We start from the raw sequence: 22,650 nt of genomic DNA, 5'->3' as shown, positions 1-22,650 counted from the left end.
TGTTGTAGCTGCATCAGTAATGTTAACAACAATTCCTGTGTGACTGTTACAACCTCTGACAAAGTTCAGTGAATAGTCTTGTAACATTAATGTAGATGAACTATGATTTACAGTTACCCTACTGTCCTCCGAAATAGTCACCTCCCATAAGTATGCATCGATGAGCTCTGTGATACTTGTCCTGGAAACTTTTGCACGAAGTTTTCCTGTGGGATGGTGTTCAAAAGCCATGTCAGGAATATCATCAAATCTCTTTCCTTTCAATGCGAGTTTGAGTCGAGGGACTAGGAAGAAGTCCGGAGGATTGAGATCCGGCAAGTACGGAGGATGTTAAAGTTCCACCACCCCATTCTTTTGCTAGGAACTGTTTGACAATATTGGCTGTGTGTGGGCGAGCATTGTCGTGAAGAAAAAATCAGGAATCTTGTTGTGAGTCCTGGGGTCATACTCTGCGTAGACGTTGCATGAAACAGGAAGTAATTTCAACATACTGTGCAGCAGCATTCAACATCATTTCTGCAGGTAGAAATTCCTTGTGGATAATGCCTTGACTATTGGAAAAGGTGAGAGCTTGTTTTGATGTGTGATTTTTTGGCTCTACATCTACATCTACATTTATACTCCGCAAGCCACCCAACGGTGTGTGGCGGAGGGCACTTTACGTGCCACTGTCATTACCTCCCTTTCCTGTTCCAGTCGCGTATGGTTCGCGGGAAGAACGACTGTCTGAAAGCCTCCATGCGCGCTCTAATCTCTCTAATTTTACATTCGTGATCTCCTCGGGAGGTATAAGTAGGGGGAAGCAATATATTCGATACCTCATCCAGAAACGCACCCTCTCGAAACCTGGCGAGCAAGCTACACCGCGATGCAGAGCGCCTCTCTTGCAGAGTCTGCCACTTGAGTTTATTAAACATCTCCGTAACGCTATCACGGTTACCAAATAACCCTGTGATGAAACACGCCGCTCTTCTTTGGATCTTCTCTATCTCCTCCGTCAACCCGATCTGGTACGGATCCCACACTGATGAGCAATACTCAAGTATAGGTCGAACGAGTGTTTTGTAAGCCACCTCCTTTGTTGATGGACTACATTTTCTAAGCACTCTCCCAATGAATCTCAACCTGGTACCCGCCTTACCAACAATTAATTTTATATGATCATTCCACTTCAAATCGTTCCGCACTGACCTTTTTCCGATCAGTTGATGTTGGAGAACACCATTCCATGCTTTGCCATTTTGTTTCAGGGTTGTACCAGAGACACCAGTGACAATACAGTTCAAAAAATTGGGTGTCACATCCACTGTTTTGACAAAATCCTGTGAAACCTCCAAACATGCGTGCTTCTAATCATCAGTCAAGTGATGTGGCACAAGTCGACAACACGTTTTCCTCTTCCTTAACTCCTGGGTAAGGATTTGTTGCATGGCTTCATGGTTATCTGCAGTTCATCTGCTATCACGCACACAGTTAATTAGCAATCGTTTATGATTAATGTCCTCACTTTCTCAATGTTTTCATCATTGACAGCGGTTGCTGGTCATCCGCTACAGGGATTGCCAGAAACACTTTCCTGGCCTCCTCGAAATGGGCGAACCACTCATACACACACTTCATGGACAGTGCTTGATTCCCATAAAAACATAGCAGCATTGCATGTGTTTCTTTTGGCGTCTTGTCAAGCTTAAAACAAAACTTTAAAATGATCCTTTGCTTGTTCGTTGTCCCGATCTCAGTTCAGAACCAAAGGACTAAAAAGCACTTCATCCAACAGGTCTAACATGGAACACACATGATGCTCAACTGAACTACAGTGGGGGCAGGTTGTCAACACCGGCTGCTATTAAGGTGCAGCATTGTGAATGCCCTATCGACCATTCTGACTTCACTCACCGAACTTCATTGTCAGAGGTTACTTTCATAATTTCTTATAATCTTCTTTCATGAAGAACTTTAAAACACTTCTCATCTTCTCACTCATTTATAATTTAACAGCTTAAAGTCCAGTCACTCAGATAGTCTGAGACAAGTTAACGGAGACTAGACTCCGCATTGACCAACTGCAGTCACCTTTATGAGCTAGATGTTACTGGGGGTCTTCAATAGGAAGTTATAACAAGGTCTGAAATGTTATATGGACAGCAAATAAATAAATAAAATAAAGAAACATTAATGAGACTTACTCTTTCAGTTGAAATTCACAGATATATACTATGTGTGTTCTACAAAAGCAGTCACTGAGGTTGGACATTGGTGTTTATTGGTTAATTTTAATTGTCTCCCTATTGTCCATTTCCTATCATTGCCTCTTATAAAAGCAAGTCACACAAAACTTGAGTCAAACATGTTTAAAAATGCCAAATTCAATAAAAAAAAATATAAGTACCAGAAATAATTCATGTAATGGAGAATATATTGCAACCAGCCACAATATGTATGCATTACTGTTTATACTAGACTGCTAGCAAAATGTTTCAAGTCACTCTTTCTCATCAGAAATGAATCAGTGGCCCAAAATAACACAAATACATGTATACAAACAATAAAACACCTACAATTGTGAGTAGTTGTAGTAAATACATTGCCAGAAAAGAATTAGTACACCCTTTTAGACATTTCCAATTCACTCAAGATTTACTGTTGCAACACATGGAGTACATGAAATGTTTATATTTACAGATCAATAGCGCATGCAGTTCTAAGGTACCACATGTCAAACCATGCTGAAACACCTATATTAGTATGTGGTCTAGCCTCCATGGGTGGCAATGCAAGCGCTGACTCTGGCATCCAGTTAATTGTACATATGATGAATACTGTCCTGGAATATGTTATGCCACACCTGCCCAACCTGTTAACATAGTTCTGTAAGAGATGTTGGTTTAGGAATCGCATGAGTCCTTTCTTGTCCCATCATATCCTAAATGAGCTCAATTGAAGACAAGTGTGGAGATCGTGCTGGCCCAGGGAAATTGCTGCATGCCTCGCAAAGCACATTGAGTTTCACAGGCAGTGTGCTCACGAGCATTATCCTTTTGGAACAATACAACACCTTCCTGTTGCAAGAACAGCAAAAGAATGGGTCTAACAGCATGATGTACTTATATAGTGCTGGTTAGCATCCCCTCCAGAAACACCAAAGTTGAATGAAAGTTATAGCTTACTGCATCTGAAATCATAAGGCCTGGGGTGGAGACACTGTGTCTTGCATGAATGCGTTTTATGAGACAGCACTCAACAGGTCTATGTCATACGCACAAACAACCATCACTTGTGTGCAGGCAGAATTTGCTTTCACCACTGAAGACCGCAGTGATCCTCTGATGGCACCATTTGAGCCATGCACGTCGATGCTATGGCATGAGTGGAAGATGGGCTAGAGGTGTATCTGCCCATAGTACCACGGCTAATAACTGGTTTGCAACAGTTTGTTTTGATACGTCTAGGCTTACAAACCCTCCTATTGTACTGTGGTAGGTGTACGACCTGACATTGTTGCCTTTACAATACATCAGTTGTATGGGCATATGTGCTATCTTGATGTCCAGAATCTCATCTAAGGGTTTGAGAATGTTCACATGGCCACTGATACCAGCATCATTGCACAACTGATGCAGCATGTCCAACTTGTGTGGCAATTCTCAGAAAGGACTATCCCACCACTCAGACAGCCACAATTTGACCCCTCTCAAACCTACTCGGTTGTAGAAAGCAAGAGTGCATATCCATGGCATGGTTGCCTGCTTGCTTCATACATCTGCACTGCTGTGAGCCTTCTGGCTGTAAGGATTCCCTATTAAAGGGTAGACACAGATGACGCTAAGGTAGTTATGATACTAGTCTATATGTCATTGGATGATGTTGAAACCTACTGTCCCCCAGATGGCATATGCTGTCACTGGATCAAAATCAACATCTTTCCAGGTATACTGTATTTCTGGCAGTGTATGTGTATCCTTCCTTATGACACAGTCATGAAAAGTCAATACCTCTGATGTGGCAAATAATTTAAACTACACATAATGCAAATAATAATAATAATAATAATAATAATTAGCTCTTGCAAGAAATGCACTTGCTTGATCAGAGAGGAGAGTCACTGGTGTTAATTTAGAAATAGGCAAGCAAAAGAGAAACACATGGGAGGAATAAAATATACAGGCAGTAAATGTAGGAAATAAGAAATACAATATTAAAAAAAGAAGGATGACACAGTGAGGGAACTGGGAGTGACTGAGTGAAAGAAATAGAATAACTGAGAGTGGGGGAACAGGTATATGTACAAAAAACAACCATATATGTGTAGATACTGTAAGAACAGGGTGATTATGCAGTTTTATGGAACTGGAATGACTATTTTGGGTAGCTGTGATATAGTGAAGCCAAATCAGTTATCTTCTATCATCAAACCATGCCACATGTTTCCTGTTGCTGATAAGTATCATTTAAATACAACTTCGCTGATTTATAGAAAATGTATGTGATTTTGCTAATGTTTTATTATGGACTTTTATGTTTACAATGCTTTTTTTTCAGTTTGTTGTTGCTGAGAAAAATGCATGGTAAGGACATTTCTTTGAGCAAAGCATTGTCATGGATTTTGCGCCATGGTGCAGTTAAAGAAGGGCTAGCCATTACTGAAGATGGTTTTGTGGCAGTGGAGGAGATTCTGAGCCATAAATCATTTAGAAACTATCAGTTATCAGATATACAACGTGTCGTGGCAGAAAATGAAAAGCAGAGATTTGCATTACGAACAGATACTGAGACAGGGACACTTTACATTAGAGCTAATCAAGGTCATTCAATACAGGTAATGCCTATTTAATTTTAGGGCTGATAACTAATGTTATATTAATAAAACTAGTAGATAGTACTTTGATATCTCGAAATAACATGACTCAGAAACACCTTATTTGCTTTGGTGTATGGCAATATATTTATTTTTATGCATGTTCTGTAGCACTAGAGTTGCTAAAATATGGAACAAGTCAGTTTTTTTTTCTTCCTCCTCCTCCTCCTCCCCTCCCCTCCCCTCCCCTCCCCTCCCCTCCCCTCCCCTCCCCTCCCCTCCCCTCCCCTCCCCTCCCCTCCCCTCCCCCCTCCCTCCCTCTCTCCCTCTCTAAAATATTGTATATTATGCTATGAAACAACAATGTCTGCATACATTAATGAGATATTCATGCTACTCATATTGACTAAAGCAGCATCTAGACACATGAAGATAGACGCAGCATATTTTGCAACAAAACATAACAGTTTTATTTACACATTAACTAATGAGACATCCAAGAATAAAACTAATAGTTGAAAATAAATATGATATATTATACACTGAAGAGACAAGGAAACTGGTACACTTGCCTAATATCATGTGGGGCCCTTGCAAGCATGTATATGTGCTGAAACACGATGTGGCATGAATTCGACTAATCTCTGAATTAGTGCTCGAGGGAATCAACACCATGAATCTTGCAGAGCTGTCCATAAATCCGTAAGGGTACGATGGGGTGGAGGTAAGGCATCCCAGGTAAGTTCAATAATGTTCATGTCTGGGGACTTTGGTGGCCATCGGAAGTGTTTAAACTCAGAAGAGTGTACTGGAGCCACTCTGTAGCAATTCAGGACTGTGGGGTGTCGCATTGTCCTGCTGGAATTGCCCAAGTCCATCGGAATGCACAATGGATATGAATGGATGTAGGTGATCAGACAGGATGCTTATGTTACATGTCACCTGTCAAGTCTTATCTAGGCATATCAGGGGCCCCATATCATGCTAACTGCACATACTCCATACCATTACAGAGTCTCCACCAGCTTGAATAGTCCCCTGCTGACATGCAGGATCCATGGATTCATGAGGTTGTCTCCATGCCGCCTACACATCCATCCGCCTGATATAATTTGAAACGAGACCAGGCAACATGTTTCCAGTCATCAACAGTCCAATGTCGATTTTGATGGGCCCAGAAACTTAAAGCTATGTCATACAGTCATCAAGGGTACACGAATGGGCCTTTGGCTCCGAAAGCCCATATTGATGCTGTTTCACTGAATGTTTCACACATAGACACTTGTTGATGGCCCAGCATTGAAATCTGCAGCAATTTGCGGAACGGTTGCACTTCTGTCATGTTGAGTGCTTCTCTTCAGTTGTCGTTGGTCCTGTTCTTGCAGCATCTTTTTCCAGTTGCATCAATTTCGGAGATTTGATATTTTACCAGGTTCCGGATATTCACGTTACTCTCATGAAATGTCATATGGAAATATCCCCACTTGATTCCTACCTCGGAGATGCTGTGTTCCATCACTTGTGCATTGACTATAACACCACGTTCAAACTCACTTAAATCTTGATGGCCTACCATTGTAGCAGCAGTAACCAACCTAACAAATGCACCATACATTGTCTCATATAGGCGTTGCCGACTGCAGTGCCGTATTCTGCCTGTTTACATGTCTCTGTATTTGAATACACATGCTTACACTAGTTTCGTTGGTACTTCAATGTATAACAAAATGAAATAATTTATATTTAAGTGTACAAAAATACATCCCAGTAATAACATTATTTATTTATTTTGTGTAGTTGTATATTTATTTACCCATCCATCCATACTTTGATCACCGTGTAGAGCAATACTGCATACATTATACATTATCACACTCATTTATACTAAAAAAAATCACCAATTGAGTAACATGATTTTGCAAGATGTTTCCTACATTTCCTTTGAATTTTGATTTTTGTGGAGCAAGGCTTTTGATATTGAACACTTTTATGCCCAAGTAATATACTCCTTTCTGCACGAAGGTGAAGTTAGTTCAGCTGCTGTGCACGTCTTGTTTTGACATTGTATTTTATTCATGCGTTTGAGAAGACAGCATTTTTTATTTCAAAAACATACAAGGGAGAAGATATGCTGTGATGTCACTGTGAAAAATCTGTAGTTTCTGGAACAGATTTCTACAAGACTGTATTGGATGGACACCGCTCGTCACTCATAATGAGGATTACTCTCTTCTGTATAATAAAGTTTTTTTGAATTTTTCTGCCTCTCCCAAAGGTGATGTCATCAGGCGACAATGCATGGAAATATTTAAAGCAAGCAGCCGTAACCACATCTTTATGTGTAGCTGATGCAGTTATGTGCAAAGCAAAAGTTGCTGAATGAACTCTTTTTGCCACATTTATAATATGGCAGTACCAATGTAATTGTCTGTAAATTTGTACACCTAAAAACTTTGAGGAGTCTACTTTCTGCCCCTTAAAATTTTAAATGTATGCCCTTTCTTTTTATGTGTTACATGAAATTGTACGTAATGTATTTTTTGATATTTGGAATGAGTCCATTACAGGTAAACCAGCTAAGGATATTAGTAAGAACAGGGTGAGCATGTTTTTCCAGCTTTTTCTCTGCTGGTTTACATACTGCAAAGAGAGCAATCTCGGTCGTTGTAATAGAAGAGAATGGGAGCCATCTCTGAATAACAGAAACAGCAAGAGAACCAGCAGCAAGCCCTGTGGAACTTCAATATTTATTGTACCCCACACTGGTGAAGCTAGACATCAGTAACTATTAGTAATTCTGTCCCCTCTGTTTCCTACCTCTCAGATGTAACTTAATCCACATTTCCACTACACCATTTAAACAATAAAAGACTGCTTTTTGCAGAAAAATTTTGTGGTCCTCAAAGTCGAAGGCTTTGGATAGATGGTGTAGGATACTGACTGGTGCCACTCTACTATTTAGAGTGCTACAAATTTGTACAAGGAAGGAGAAAATAGCATCATCTGTTGAAAAGTCTCAGCAGAAACAAAATAGACATGGACTGAGAATATTGTGGCTGTCTAGGTGACCAGCAATTCTCCTGAACACCAGTTCCTCTACAATGTTGTGTGAAACCACGAATCACGGTACACAATGTGGCAATCCGATGGCAGGGTGCCCGGTGAACATCATCTGTGAACATCATCTGTGAGCGTGTTGTTTTGCATGGCACTATCACAGCACGGGCCTACTCTCGTATTTAAAGCACCTTCTTGCTTCCTACTGTTGAAGAGCAAATTGGGGATCGCTATTGCATCTTTCAACATGATCGAGCACCTGTTCATAATGCATGTCCTGTGGCGGAGTGGTTACACAACAATAACATCCCTGTAATGGACTGGCACAGACATTGATACCTCTCCTCAGTGCAGCACTCTGTGAAGAATGCCTGCGAGAGTGGAAGCTGTCGTCAAGGCTAAGGGTGGTGGACCAACACCATATTGAATTAAAGCATTACCTATGGAAAGTGCCATGAACTTGTAAGTCATTTTCAGCCAGGTGTCCTGATACTTTTGATCACATAGTGTATATAGCAGAGAAGCAGTAGAGAATGGTTTACACAGTCAAAACCCTTTGTAAGCTAACAGAAAATTTCTGTGACTTTTTATGATTTATCCAGGGTGAAAGCAAAGTTTCTCAACAAATTTGTTGATGGTACATTTTGTACTCTTCCCTTTCTGGAAGCCGAACTGATTTAGTGATACAATATTAGATTTTGCTGTGGAATCTTGGATCTGGAGTGCAACAACTTTTCTAAATACTTTTGAGAATATTGGGAGAAGACTTACTGGACAGCAGTTTTGGGGTTCTAATATTATTTATTTATTTGTTTTTTGTTTTTGTATTTATTGTATGTTGTGGTGATCCATATTGTGAATATGTCACATTGTACAAAACGTGTCAGTTTTACAAGTTTTTGATTACATTCTGTGAAATTACATAAATAGCACTGATCAATTTCACATTGAAATAAAAAATTAATCTATTATGGAAAAATAAATATGTTCACAATAATAAATAGATATGCACACGAGTAAGGGTCTGGGAATGTATCTGAGTGTTACAGGTTCATGGATACTATACACTGTGGTTCAGGAGCTCTTCTATAGTGTAAAGTGACCCTTCAATAGGAATTGCCATAACAAGAGCTCATAACCCAGTAAACACTTGACTTATTGAGAGGAAGGGAGGGAGGGGGGGTTTATGGGACTAAATGGCACAGTCATCAGCCCAACTAAACACTTAATTTGTGAAGGGAGGGCTTTAGAAATCTTACAGCCACTGAAATTGAACCCCTTCTGTACTAAACTCAGATTTATTATTTATTACTACTAATACTACTACTACTACTACTACTACTACTACTACTACCACTATTACTACTTTATTACTAGATCTGCATTGTTCCATTTGATAATCCAGGCAGCAGACATTGTACTTCTTGAGGCAGTGCACTGAACTTTTTTAGAGTGACTATTGGAAAATTATCATGCGTTCCAGATAGTCAACAGATTGGTATTTCTTGCTGCTTGCTGAAAGCCTCTTGGTTTTCTTTTCCACTATTGAGTCATAAAACCACACATTTGCTGAAATCCAAGGCATATAACTTGATTTATATAGAATTCCTGTTATTAACTTTTTAGGAAGTGGTTCTTCAACCTCATTGATGAGTAAATTAAATTTGGAGTTAATATCAACAGCAGCACATTCAGGAGATGAGTCCACAAGCCGTCATTGATGATTAAATTTTTCCATTGTGTGTGTGTGTGTGTGTGCATGCGTGCGTGAGCGGGCGCGTGTATACGTATAATCCTCAAATTTTTTCCAAATGAAATGTACTTTTATCTGTACAATTACTTGGTTTATGATGAGAAACGGTCCCTCGTGATCAGAGAAACCATTTATAATATTTTTGAGAGTTGAATTATTATAAATTATCCTTATCTATAAATATGTTATCTGCTAAAATACTAGAACTGGCTTTTACTCTAGTTGGAGACTCTACCAGTGATACTAAGTCGTAATAAAACATCTGGTATTCTAGGTCTATTCTGTTTCTATTTTCTGTCAAAAATAGTTCAGTCAACAATGAATAATTAGGGGAAGAAATTCATTTAGCTGCATATTTTTATACTGTGGCTGGAGTGGGGTGAGGGGGGGGGGGGGGGTGGTATAAACACTCCCAGGCATGCCTGCACACTGCCTCACCATTGATTCATAAGATGAGCGGTAGGAGTGTTGGCATAACCTTGTGAAACACCCTGTAGTTGCTTTTTGTGATATAGTGGGGTAGAGAGAATGGGGAATTGTATGCTCACTCTTTAGTTTGCAGACCTGTGAAGGAGGGAACTGTATGATCACAATCCATTGCCTTACGTTCCCTCACGTTTCTAAGGTTCAACCTCCCCCTCCCCCTTTCCACACTGTTACACCCTCAGAATGCAGTCAATCTCTTGATACAGTTCTCCTGCAATTAGATATAGTACACATATTTAATATTTGTTTTTAACCCACATCACTTAACAATAAACATTATTTTTATACCATTAAAACACTATTTTCAATAATTGTGATTTTTCCATCACTTGCAATGCAGATGCTATTAGTCCTAGAGAAAAAATGAATATGACCTTTTTTTTGTACGAAATTTTATAGTAGTTTAATTTTGTATTGGGAAACATTTTTTCCAGAAGCTGCAGTTTTCGAGATATTCAACAAACACATAAAAAAGTGATCTTTTAAGGCATCCCCATCCCCGTAGTCTCACCCTAATGGTCACGATTTTTAGTACAGTATGTTGTTCATGATATTCCCCCCCCACCACTGTACAAAAATTTGTGTGTACATAATTTTTTTCCCCTTAGCCAACTTCTCTTGGTCTTTGTGGACTGTGCTAAAAGTTCACATTAAAGTCACCCATTAGAATGAATGACTAAGTTTTTCATGGTAGATGGAAAAAGATTTCCAGCAGGTACTCTATAAATTGACAGCACAATTGTTGCATTATTTGTTGTTATCACAATGCCACACACCTTGTAGTGTTGTTCAGCACAGTATCGGCTTATCTAGAGATTTACAATCTATATTATTTCAAAAAAATATTGCAACTACACCTTTCCCCATACTAGATCTACAATAATGAGCAGTTAAACAAAAATTTTCAGTGTGTAACCTGTGAATTCTGATTGTAATATGATGTTCAGAAAAACAAAGAGTATCAGGTTCATTTCCACATTCTCCATCTTTTAGATATATTACCAGTTGGTCTATTTTGTTCTTCAGAGTTTTTACATTTTGATGTAATGCGGACGAAGTTAGAATCTTGTTCACCTTTACATTAGCATGATAGTTTTTTGGAGCAATGTTTCTCAATAAACAAGTTGTTAATTCTGCTTGGGAGACTGGAGGCTCATTTTGAATACGTAAGAAAGAAGTTTCACATGGCTGGGGTTGCTTTTTGCTGTTGTGGGTCCCCATAAAAAACACCGAGAGAGTTTATTTTCTGTTGCATGTAGTACAAGCTACTGCTTCTGCTGTCTGTGGTGATGTTTTAACTGCTGGTTCTGGTGCTGATGACACTGTTGTTTATGATATGGTGATGCTGTTGCTTTTGGTGCTGATCACGTTGCCCCCACACTTGGAATTACACAGTTCACTTTCTCTCTGTCTGCAATGATTTCATTTGACTTAGTAGATATAAAGTACTTTCTTTCGTAATCTAGATGCATTCCTTGCCTGGTATGCTGACATCTGTCAGTATCTAGAGTGGTGCATTTTCTGAAGAGAAAGCACAAGTGTGGGCAGAGTAGGATCCACATGTTGATCATGAAAACCCTGATCCATTAACCACTGCATTTAACTTGCTGAAAAAGTAGTTTGTTATTTCGACAGTTCTATTGTAGAATGTGAGGATGGCATCAGACAATTAAATTAATTTAATTGAACATTACACAAGAACCCTTTGCAGATGGCATGGTGACTATATAACATTTTAGGACCAATGTTGTGCCCAGAGTGTTATGGAGGACTACCAAGAATGAATTGTTGGAAACTATCCCAACCACAGCTGCCACTCAGCACGTTTTCTTTCACTGGCATTATCTCACATATCACCATGCAACCTATCTGTAAAGTTGTAGAGAGATAAATGCAATTTGTGGAATGAAAGGAACAAAGTTGTTTCTAGTCGTATTTAATGTGTGCACCATCAATTACTAGAGCAGCAACTACCAAAGTGTATCAGGCATTAACATCCTCTGATGTATGACAAGGGAACACTGTTCAGTGCAGGGTACATACGAGGTCTGTTCAAACAATTCCGAAACATTCATAATTTCATGCCTTTGGTGTGCTGGAGCCAAATGTGGTTGGCATCCCTGCTCATGCCTGTGTTTAATATGTAACTGCTGAAGTTTCATTGTTGCAGGTCTGTTCTGTGCTGTATTGAGTAGAATGTTGTATCACGATGGCAGAGTTAAAGGAGCAACGCGTCTGCATTAAATTTTGTGTGAAACTCAAGAAAACCTTTACAGAGATATACCAAATGATGCAGGAAGCCTACAGTGAGGAATGTTTAGAAAGTACTCGGTGTTACAAATGGTTCACATGGTTTAAAAATGGCCAGACAGAAGTAAAAGATGACCCTCATTCAGGACACTCTTCGAAGTCTGTCAACAATGCTCATATCAAGAACGTCATTGAAATTGTGCATGGCAGTCAAATACTGACTGTCCAAGAGATTACAGGAGAATGTAACATTTCAGTTGGATCACATCGTGATATCCTGACACAGAATCGTGGAATGCATCATGTTGCTGCCAAGTTCATCCCATCGCTCATGAGAGACCAGAAAGACTGGCACCTTACAGTCTGTGAAAAGCTTTTGGATTACGCAAATGAGAACGAGTTCTTCCTTAAGACAATCATAACTTGTGAGCCGGCCGCAGTGGCCGAGCAGTTCTAGGCGCTTCAGTCCGGAACCGCGCGTGACTGCTACGGTCGCAGGTTCGAATCCTGCCTCGGGCATGGGTGTGTGTGATGTCCTTAGGTTAGTTAGGTGTAAGTAGTTCTAAGTGCTAGGGGACTAATGATCTCAGATGTTAAGTCCCATAGTGCTCAGAGCCATTTGAACCATAACTGGTGATGAGACATTGGTCTAAAGTTATGGTGTTGAGATCAAGGTTCTCCAAGACCAAAAAAAGCTCGCCAGGTCAGGGGAAATGTCAGAGCCATGCCAATAGTTTTCTTTGATTCTGAATGATTAGTTCATCATGAATTTGTGCCACAGGGACAAACTGCTAATCAATGGTACTATCAGGACATGTGGCAACACCTGTGAGAAAATGTGAGAAGGAAATGGCCTGAAATGTGGCGGACAGTTGATGGCTGTTGCATCACGATAACAGTCATCCCTGTTGGTGTGTGTGTGTGTGTGTGTTGCACAAAAAATGATATCATTGTTTGCCTCAGCCTTTGTACTCTCCAGACCTGGAAACCCCATAGAAAGGATGAAGATTTGCAACAATAGATGAGATAAAAGAAATTAACACTCTGCGCTTCGCACAATCCAGCATGAGGCATATCAAGACTGCTTCTGGAAATGGAAATGGCATTTGAAGTGGTGTACCAATTGTGGAGGAGAGTATTTTGAAGATGACCATGCACAATAAGTGAGAGATGAGCACAGAAAAATGTTGTGGACCAAGTTCCAGAATTTTTTGAACAGACATTGGACAGAAAATCAGCCAGCTCATTCTGTTGCCAATTTGAAAGTAAATTTTGCCTGCTGATGAAAGTCTTAGTCAGTTTTGACATTCCGCTAAGACATCAAATGGATCAAATTCATTTATTCATTTTTTCTCAGTGATAATACTGGCACCAAAATGAAAGGTGATAGAGAGAATACTAAGTACTGATTTCAAACAATGGAAAATCCAGGATGGAATGTAACAATGAAGGCATTACCTACAAACAAATCTGCGGTAAGGCTATGGGCACCCGCATGGCACAATCCTATGCTAATCTAATCATGGGACATCTATAGGAATCCTTCCTAAAAACCCAGAATCCTAAACTCCTCACCTGGTTCAGATTCATTGATGACATTTTTGCGATCTGGATTGAACCTTATTCACATTCCTCCAGAACCTCAACAACTTCTCCCCCATTTGCTTCACCTGGTCCTACTCAACCCGACAAGCCACCTTCCTAGATGTTGACCTCCACCTCAGAGATGGCTACATCAGTACCTCTGTCCACATCAAACCTACTAACCACCAGCAATACCTCCACTTCGACAGCTGCCACCCGTTCCACACCAAGAAGTCCCTTCCGTACAGCCTAGCCACCTGTGGTCGTCGCATCTGCAATGACAAGCAGTCCTTCTCTAAATATACCGAGGGTCTCACTGAAGCCTCCCATCCTTGTACAAAGACAAATCTCTCGTGCCTTATCTTTCCAGTCTCCCACCATCTCCCAAAGTCCCACAGTCCGGCCACAGAGGAGCATTCCCCTCGTAACTCAGTACTATGTGGGACTGGAGCAACTGAATTACATTCTCCGCCAGGGTTTCGATTACCTCTCGTCATGCCCTGAAATGAGAAATGTCCTACCCACTATCCTTCCCACCCCTCCTACCGTGGTATTCCGCCATCCACTGAACCTACACAATATACTCGTCCATCCTTACACAACCCCTGCTCCCAATCCCTTACCTCATGGCTCATACCCCTGTAATAGATCTAGATGCAAGACCTGTCCCATACATCCTCCTACCACCACCTACTCCAGTCCGGTCACTAACATCACCTATCCCATCAAAGGCAGGGCTACCTGTGAAACCAGTCATGTGATTTACAAGCTAAGCTGCAACCGCTGTGCTGCATTCTATGTAGGCATGACAACCAACAAGCTGTCTGTCTGCATGAACGGCCACCGACAAACTGTGGCCAAAAAACAAGTGGACCACCCTGTTGCTGAACATGCTGCCAAACATGATACCCCTCATCTCAATGAGTGCTTCAAGCCTGTGCCATATGGATCCTTCCCTCCAACATCAGCTTTTCTGAATTGCACAGGTGGGAACTTTCCCTGCAATACATCCTACGTTCCCGTAACCCTCCTGGCCTCAACCTTCGTTAGTCACTGTCCTCACCCATCCAGACCCCTCCCTGTTCCCATTCCAGCACTACACAGCTGTCATTTCACCGCCACACCCAGTCTTTTAATTTATTTTTATTTTTATTTCTCTCCTTTCCGCTACTTATCCCCTCCACCCTCTACACCTTCTCTCCTGCCCTCCGTCTAAACTGCAACACTTCACTGTCCGCCACTCCCACCATACTATCCCTCCCCCTCCCCACCCCAGCCTCCTCCTTACCCTCACCCAGTCACCACTCCCATCATGCACTGGTACTGCTGCTCGCAGCGTATTTTCAGCTCTCTCAGACTGCAGACATGTGTGCAAGTTGCACCTGTGTGTGTGTGTGTGTGTGTGTGTGTGTGTGTGTGTACTGCTGACAAAGGCTATAATAGCCGAAAGCTATGATTGTGTGAATCTTTTTATTGTGCCTATCGCGACTCAGCACCTCCGCTATGTGGTCAGTACTGATTTCAGTTTTGTTAAGTTATTTCACTGTAGTAAATCATAATATGATATCTCCTGTCACTTACTGCATAAATGCTAAAATGACATATTTAGATAAGTGAATATAAAATCAGCTAAAATCAGTCAACACAGAAAAAGCAGCTTAACTTGATGAGATATGTATATGATTCTATACAAGTTGCTCCCCTACTGGCAGAAGTTTATTCTAGTTCAGTGGGGCGGCAAAGAGTTCCGTATAATTGGAAGAAGGCACAAGTCGTTCCCATTTTAAAGGATAGATGTGCATAATTCAAGACCCATATTACTGGCATCAGCTTCCTGGAATTATGGAACATGTTTTATGCGTGCATATTAAGATCTTTTCAGAGAATGAAACTCTCCTTTATAGAAATCATTATGGATTTCATAAACGGGATCCTGTAAAACTCAGCTTGCTCTGTTCATTCTCGTGCTCTAAGAGGGTGACAGATGTCCTCCACAGATTGATTCCATGTTCCTTGCCTTCCAGAAGGCAATGGATGCAGTTCCACACTGTTGCTTAGTCAACAAAATATTAGCTTGCAGAATGTAGGACCAGATTTGTGACTGGATTCAGGACTTTCTAGCATGCAGAAGCATGCTGCTTAAGCACACACTTCTGCTCTCCATGATGTTTATTCAGCTCCTCTGGCCAGCAGGATCTTCAGATGTCTCCCACTTTTAACATATGCTGGACAAAGTGATACAGTGCTTGGTCTGATCTGCCTTACTGGCTGTTTTCCTTGGCAAGTTGTACCCACAGCTGGAATAACTTGTAACACTATCTGCCAAAATAATGTCCAACATTGCTGTGGTTGCCTCTGTGTATTATTACAAGTCTGCACCATAGCCAGGGAAAACTACACAAGGTACTGAAATTACTGTCCAAGACAAACTCTTCATATGTATATTACCCTGAGATTATTATATTTTACAAGCTACATAACATATGAATGAAACCTCACTGATGTTGGGCCATTACTTTTAGGTGTTTATTTTTAATTTCCCACTGTAACATAAACTCTAAAAATAATAGGTTGAACACTTCCTCTCCTTTTTTTCAGTGTATTATGAATAAAAAGGCAAGAGGTCAAAAAGTGTGTTGCCGAATTTTAAGCTTGCTGAACACCACTTCTTGTTGCAGGGAACCTACAGCTGTCATGGCATACTGCATCTCTGTTGCCAAACACCTTGATCTTGTCATTCTTCCTCATCCTCTTCCCTCCATAACTTCTTGTATACCACTTAGTCAGCCTTTCCATTGTCTTTTTCTCCTTCTCTTTCCAGGTGGTTGCCATGAGGGTAATTTCTTGGACCATCAGTCTTTTTCCATTATTTTGATATGCCCTAACCATCATAGCTGTCTTTCTTCTATTCTATCCATAATACTACAAGGAGTCTGCGTCTTCTCTTGTTCCCTCATTTCTTACATGGTCATGTCGGGAAATTCTACATGCTCTTCTCAAGCGGCCCATTTCTGAAGCTCTACGTCTCTCTATATTTTTTTCTGTGCATTCCCATCACTCACTCCCATAGCCTGTTATTGGTTATACAATGGATTTGTGTTAACACATTTTAACTTTTAGGATTTAATTTTTGCATAGCCATGCTTCCCTACCTGATCTGTTTTTGGATATCTGTCACAGCTTCTATCATGTGATAGGATATTTTACACACTTTAATATGATGTCCAAGTTACTTCCCTCGTCAATGTAATAAAGATATTTTGTATTTGCAAAATTAATTTTCAGACCCCCATTTTATACTCTTCCAACAACTTCACAAGCTTGTAAGATACGATTATATCCTCATCCTCGTTTGCCGAAACACCCTGATGATCAGCATAGAAAAGTGTTTAGGTACATTGGTTCCCTACTTCAGTCCCAATGCCCATGCACTTGCTATACCACAGATCCAGTGCCTTCTGCACATATATCTTAAAGAGCATGGGAGACAGAAAACATCCTTGTCTTCCACTTTATTTTCTTGTACTCTGTTCTTTCATCTGATAATATGCATTTAAAGAAATGCTTCTCCCACTCTAACAGACTGATAATTGTCAAGTTTGCTCTTTCTTTTACTTCTTTGCTCAGCCATGCAGCCATTATCCATGCTGCTGCCCTCTTGTGCCCCCATGGATCAGTTGATTACCTCACATTTATCCTCCCACACTTCACTTTTCCTTTTACAAACATCCTTTCTTACTTCTCTGTTCATTCTAAAATAGAAAGCTCTATCATGTTTGCCCTGTTTTCGACCAATTATTGTAAAACATCTTTTTTAGGTTTACTTTTTTTTTTTTTTTTTCAAAGCTTTGAGTCCACTATTGTGAGTGCTTCTTTCTTTCTTTCTTTCTTCTTCTTGCTAGCCCAGTGCTTCAAATCCTGCTTTATGTATGCATTTTTTAATTCCTTGTCACAGACCCAAATTCAGTTGTGGAAAAATTCAATGAATACTTCACCTCACTAGCTGAAGACCTCATTCAAGTACACTGTCAAGGACCAGTCCCAAGTTTCTCCAGCAAGTCAGTGACCTTCAATGCTTCTATGTATGTGTATGAAACAAACCCCAATGAAATTGTAAGTAAAATTAAATCATTAAGCAATAAAATGTCAAGTGATCTTGATGAAGTACCTGATTTCATATTAAAAGCATGTGCTCACCACATAGCAAACCCTTTGGCAAAAATTTTCAACCTCTCTTTAAAAACTGGTGTATTCCCAGATATTTTTAAAATAGCAAAAGTTTCACCACTGCTAAAAAAAGGTTCTTCTGAAAAAATATCAGACTACCAACCCATGTCACAGTTAAGTTCCTTCTCAAAAATTCTAGAAAAACTCTTCTATGACAGGCTTTTAAGTTTCATAAATAAATATGCACCTCTTACAGTACAACAACATGGTTTTAGAAAGTCTAAATTCACACATACAGCAATTTTCGAATTCTTAGACTGCATTTTAAAATCCCTTGATCAACATAAATTAGCTGCAGGTATTTTTCTAGACCTATCAAAAGCCTTCAACGTCCTGGACCATAACATTCTGCTCGAAAAATTAGAAAGACGAGGAGTAAGAGGTGTAGCATATAGCTGGTTGTGTTCATATCTAAAAAACTGCAGGCAGAAGGTATCACTTCAGTATGAATTCAACAAAATGAATAAAACAAGAAACAACTCCTTTCTTTCTATGGAATTACCAATAAAATATGGTGTACCACAGGGCTCAATCTTAGGTCCATTACTCTTCTTGAGTTATGTGGACAACTTAGTTGAATATATGAGTCCTACAAAAACTATCCTGTTTGCTGATGACATCAGCATATTGCTCACTGGATCCAGTCCAGAAACTTTGCGGTCCACAGCAGAAAGTTCTATGAAAAGACTTTCTGAGTGGTTCACAAAAAACAAACTCATTATAAATACTGAAAAAACTGTGTGTATCGATTTTCATTTAATTCCTCCAACTAATCAAATGTCTATTCAAGCCCAATTAAAAAATGATCCCCTAGAAAATGTAAGTGTCACAAAATTCTTGGGTCTTTGGGTTCAGCAAGACTTAAAGTGTGACACGCATATAAATAACTTGTGTAGAAAACTATCATCTGTGTGCTATGGCCTAAAAATTTTAAAGGCTACAACAAGCAAAACAACAGTACTGCAGGCATACTATGCACAGTTCCACTCACCAATCCGATATGGGATCATTTTCTGGGGATACTCAACTCACAGTGTAAAGGTTTTTAGAATGCAAAAAAGAGCTTTAAGAATAATTTGTGGCCTTAAAAAGATGGAGTCCTGTAAATCCCATTTTACTACGCTTGGTGTTCTAAATGTTCCAAGTTTATTCATTTTTGAAACTATCTTGTTCACTAGGAACTACCTCCTGAAAACAGGCAAACTGCTACAGAACAAAAGTGTACACAACTATAGTACCAGAAGGGAATCAAATATACATCAAAAATATCACAGAACAACCACCTATCAGAGGAGCATAATTAACATTGGTGTAATACTACACAATAAGATACCAGAGGAAATAAAAAATACTACTCATCCAATATTTAAAGCTAAACTAAAGGCATTTCTAATAAAGCACTGTTTCTATTCTGTCAGAGAATTTCTGAATAAGTAACAAAATTAATTGTAGCAGGTACCTAATTTTAATTGCTAATACTATGTATTATTGTAACTTATCTTTGACCTGTCCAATATCAATTGTACAATTTGTGCTATATGATAAAGCTGGACCAATAAAAAATCAAATCAAATCAAATCATAAGTTCCACCATTCCTTCTTCTAAGTGCCTCAGTTTGTTTAGCAATTGTAATTTATAAAGAAATGGTACAGAGTCTTGTTTCAAACTACTTACGTTGTATTTCATAGCATCCACTGTCCTTGGAATACGGTAGAAGCCCAATATAGCGTGATCTGATACAACACGAATTTGTATATAATGTGGTATAAAGTATGTCCCCCAAAATAAAATATCATTTATGAATGATTTTTACACTCACAGTATATTTTATAAATTTGACAAAAGTCTTATTACAGTCTGCATGTAGCCTTTCTGCGGTATAATTTACTGCTCCAATCTACAAGCTCTCTAAACTATGACCAAAATAAATGGGCATAAGCAAAATCAACTTTCTGTTTGTCTTATCAACATACCGGCATTGTTGCTGGACAGAAGCCTTGAATTCACACCTCACAATTAACACTGTGATGCAGTCAACAAAGTGATTACGCAACAGTGCTCGGCAGTAATCAAAATGAGTACAACCATCATGTGGATCATAAATTATTCATTCATTGTCTAGATTTCTGTGTGCTTGTTATGATGTCACAGAAATGGAAATTTTATTCTGCGAGCTATAAACTAAAAGTTATTGATCGTGTGAAGAATGGTGAAACTAAAGCAAATTTATCATGCGAGTGTGGTGTACCTGAACCAACAATCAGCAGATGGATGAAAAAAAGAGAGCAAACTTAGAAGTTTTATAAACACAGTTGAAAGTGACGTGAGAACTGGCAGAAAAAGCACTAAACTAGGAAAAAGACAGTGAACTTGACAAATGCCTTTATTGGTGGTTTTTAATAAAGAGAATTGAAGGTGTACCACTTTCCAGGTCAATTATTAAAGCCCATCCTGATAAATCTCACTTTGATTTACATGGCAACAAAAATATTTTATAGTTTCCAATGGATGGTTTTCGAGATGGAAATGTCACCATTGAATTTGCCAAACAACCATTGAAGGAGATCGAGATCTTTTGACAGCGAATCTGCTTCACAGTTTTGTGAAATTCTACACAAAGTAATGTTAGGTGAAAATGTAAATGATTATAAAGAGTATAACTGTGATGAAATGGCACTTTATTTTCAATTGCTTCCAAGCAAAACTCTCAATACAAAAAAATAATGAAATAAGACGAGTTTGAAAATGTATAAATGCACAATAACCCTCCTCTTTGCCACAAATAAATTGGAGAGCCATAAGTTGAAACTTCTTTGTACAGGTAAAAGTAAAAGCCCGGGATATTCCAAGCATGTATACATATCACTATTCCAATACACTTAAAGGCATTCAAAGAATGTTTGGATGACATGTGACATTTTCAGCTATTGGTTTCAAGAAGAGCTTGTTCCATCAGTGAGCAAGTACCTAGAGTCACTTAAGCTGAGAGAGGACGCTCTATTAGTCCTGCTCACTGTCTAGATCAGCCACCTGCTGATGTGTTGCAATCACAAGATGGAAAAATAAAAACTTTGTTTTTGCCAGATAATCATGGTGGTATTAACTCAACTGCTGGATCAGTGTATAATATGTGCACTCAATGCTCATTATTACCATGAAATGCTCACTTCAATAGAAAATTCAAATGAGGAAATGGAAATGTTCTTGAAATCTGTAAATCTTAAGTGTGTTGCTTATTCAGTAGGCTTGGTGTGGCAAAGCATCAATGTGACCATTACTAGGGATTGCTGAACCAAGTGTTCCATTGAAGAAAATGCAACAGATGAATGCTGCAGTGACATAGATTCCAGCAGTAGTGACATCCAGTCTGCATGTCATGTTCTACAGTGCAATATTGATCTTGAAGACTTGAGCTGTTGGGTAGTCATCGACAAAAAGGAACTGATTTTGGAGACTGTCCTCATCAGCAAAACGAACAATATCACATCAATACTCAAATTCTTCCCCTACTCGAGCAAGCATGTCCTTTGTCACTGATGTTATGGCAGTACGGATCCGGTTCTTCAACACTTTCAGGTTCTGTGGGAGTGGTGGTACATAAACATTGTCTTTAACAAAACCCCATAGGAAGAAGTCAGAGTGTGTCAAATCCGGTGACCGTGGAGCCCCGCTGAGACATGCTAAGTCGCCAGCTCCTTGACGACCAATCCAATGGTTCGGTAGTTTCATTCAGATATTCACGCGCTTCGCGACTCCAGTGAGGGGGTGCCCTGTCTTGTTGAAAAATGAAGTTGTCTTTGTGCAGCCTCGGAAACAACCAGTTTTGTAACAGCGAGATACTGCTGACCATTAACCATGTTTCCATCTAAGAAGAATGGGCCGTAAACAGATGATTGATATATCGTACAAAACATATTGACTTTGGGCTAATCTTATACATGTTCAGTGGCTGCTGTGCGTTCTGTAGACCCCAAATTCGAACATTGTGTTTGAGTACCTGACAACTAACATGGAAAGTCAATTCATCACTGAACATGATGCATTGTACAAAAGTGTTATCATTGTCAATAGCATCAAGAATCTCGTTACAAAATGCCACATTTGCATTTGTCATCAGGGCACAGAGCTTGTATGGATTCATAACCAACCAAAACATGCCAAATTGTTGTTGTAGGCAGTTGTAATTCCCTACGGGCATAACAAGTTGATTTTGAAGGACTACGTTGGAAAGCAGTTTGAATTCGTGCAACATTTTCTTCAGGAACACAAGGGCGGCCAGGACTCTTTCCTTTATATACACATCCTGTAAATAGAAACTGTCGACACCATCTGTAAATGTTCCACCTGTTCAGAGGATCAGTTTGGTACCTCAACCTGAAATGTCTTTGCACTGTAATCATGGAATTGCACTATACGAACTCAAGAACACAAAATGATTTCTGCTGCAGAGTAGCCATTTTAAACTTGTGACGGTTACCAACCAAAACAGAAGACAAC

At 39.6% G+C, this 22,650-nt stretch overlaps 1 protein-coding gene across 5 annotated transcripts in view; it reads left to right on the top strand.

Annotated features, from left to right (window-relative positions):
- LOC126235738 (tRNA 2'-phosphotransferase 1) overlaps nucleotides 1-22,650 on the top strand; it is a 70,527-nt gene that overhangs the window by 34,909 nt on the left and 12,968 nt on the right. For 3 of the 5 annotated variants that reach the window (XM_049944517.1, XM_049944520.1, XM_049944518.1), the window contains exon 2: nucleotides 4,540-4,816. In XM_049944517.1, coding sequence (XP_049800474.1) covers nucleotides 4,540-4,816 — 277 coding nt within the window. Of the gene's footprint in view, nucleotides 1-1,263; nucleotides 1,414-1,777; nucleotides 1,915-4,539; nucleotides 4,817-22,650 lie in introns of those variants that run through there. The other 2 variants (XM_049944519.1, XM_049944516.1) reach the window with 2 other exon arrangements.

This window comes from Schistocerca nitens, chromosome 2 (genome assembly GCF_023898315.1).
Source record: "Schistocerca nitens isolate TAMUIC-IGC-003100 chromosome 2, iqSchNite1.1, whole genome shotgun sequence".
NCBI lineage: Eukaryota > Metazoa > Arthropoda > Insecta > Orthoptera > Acrididae > Schistocerca > Schistocerca nitens.
The sequence above is the reverse complement of the archived record's forward strand: the minus strand, read 5'-3'. Positions and strand labels throughout refer to the sequence as shown.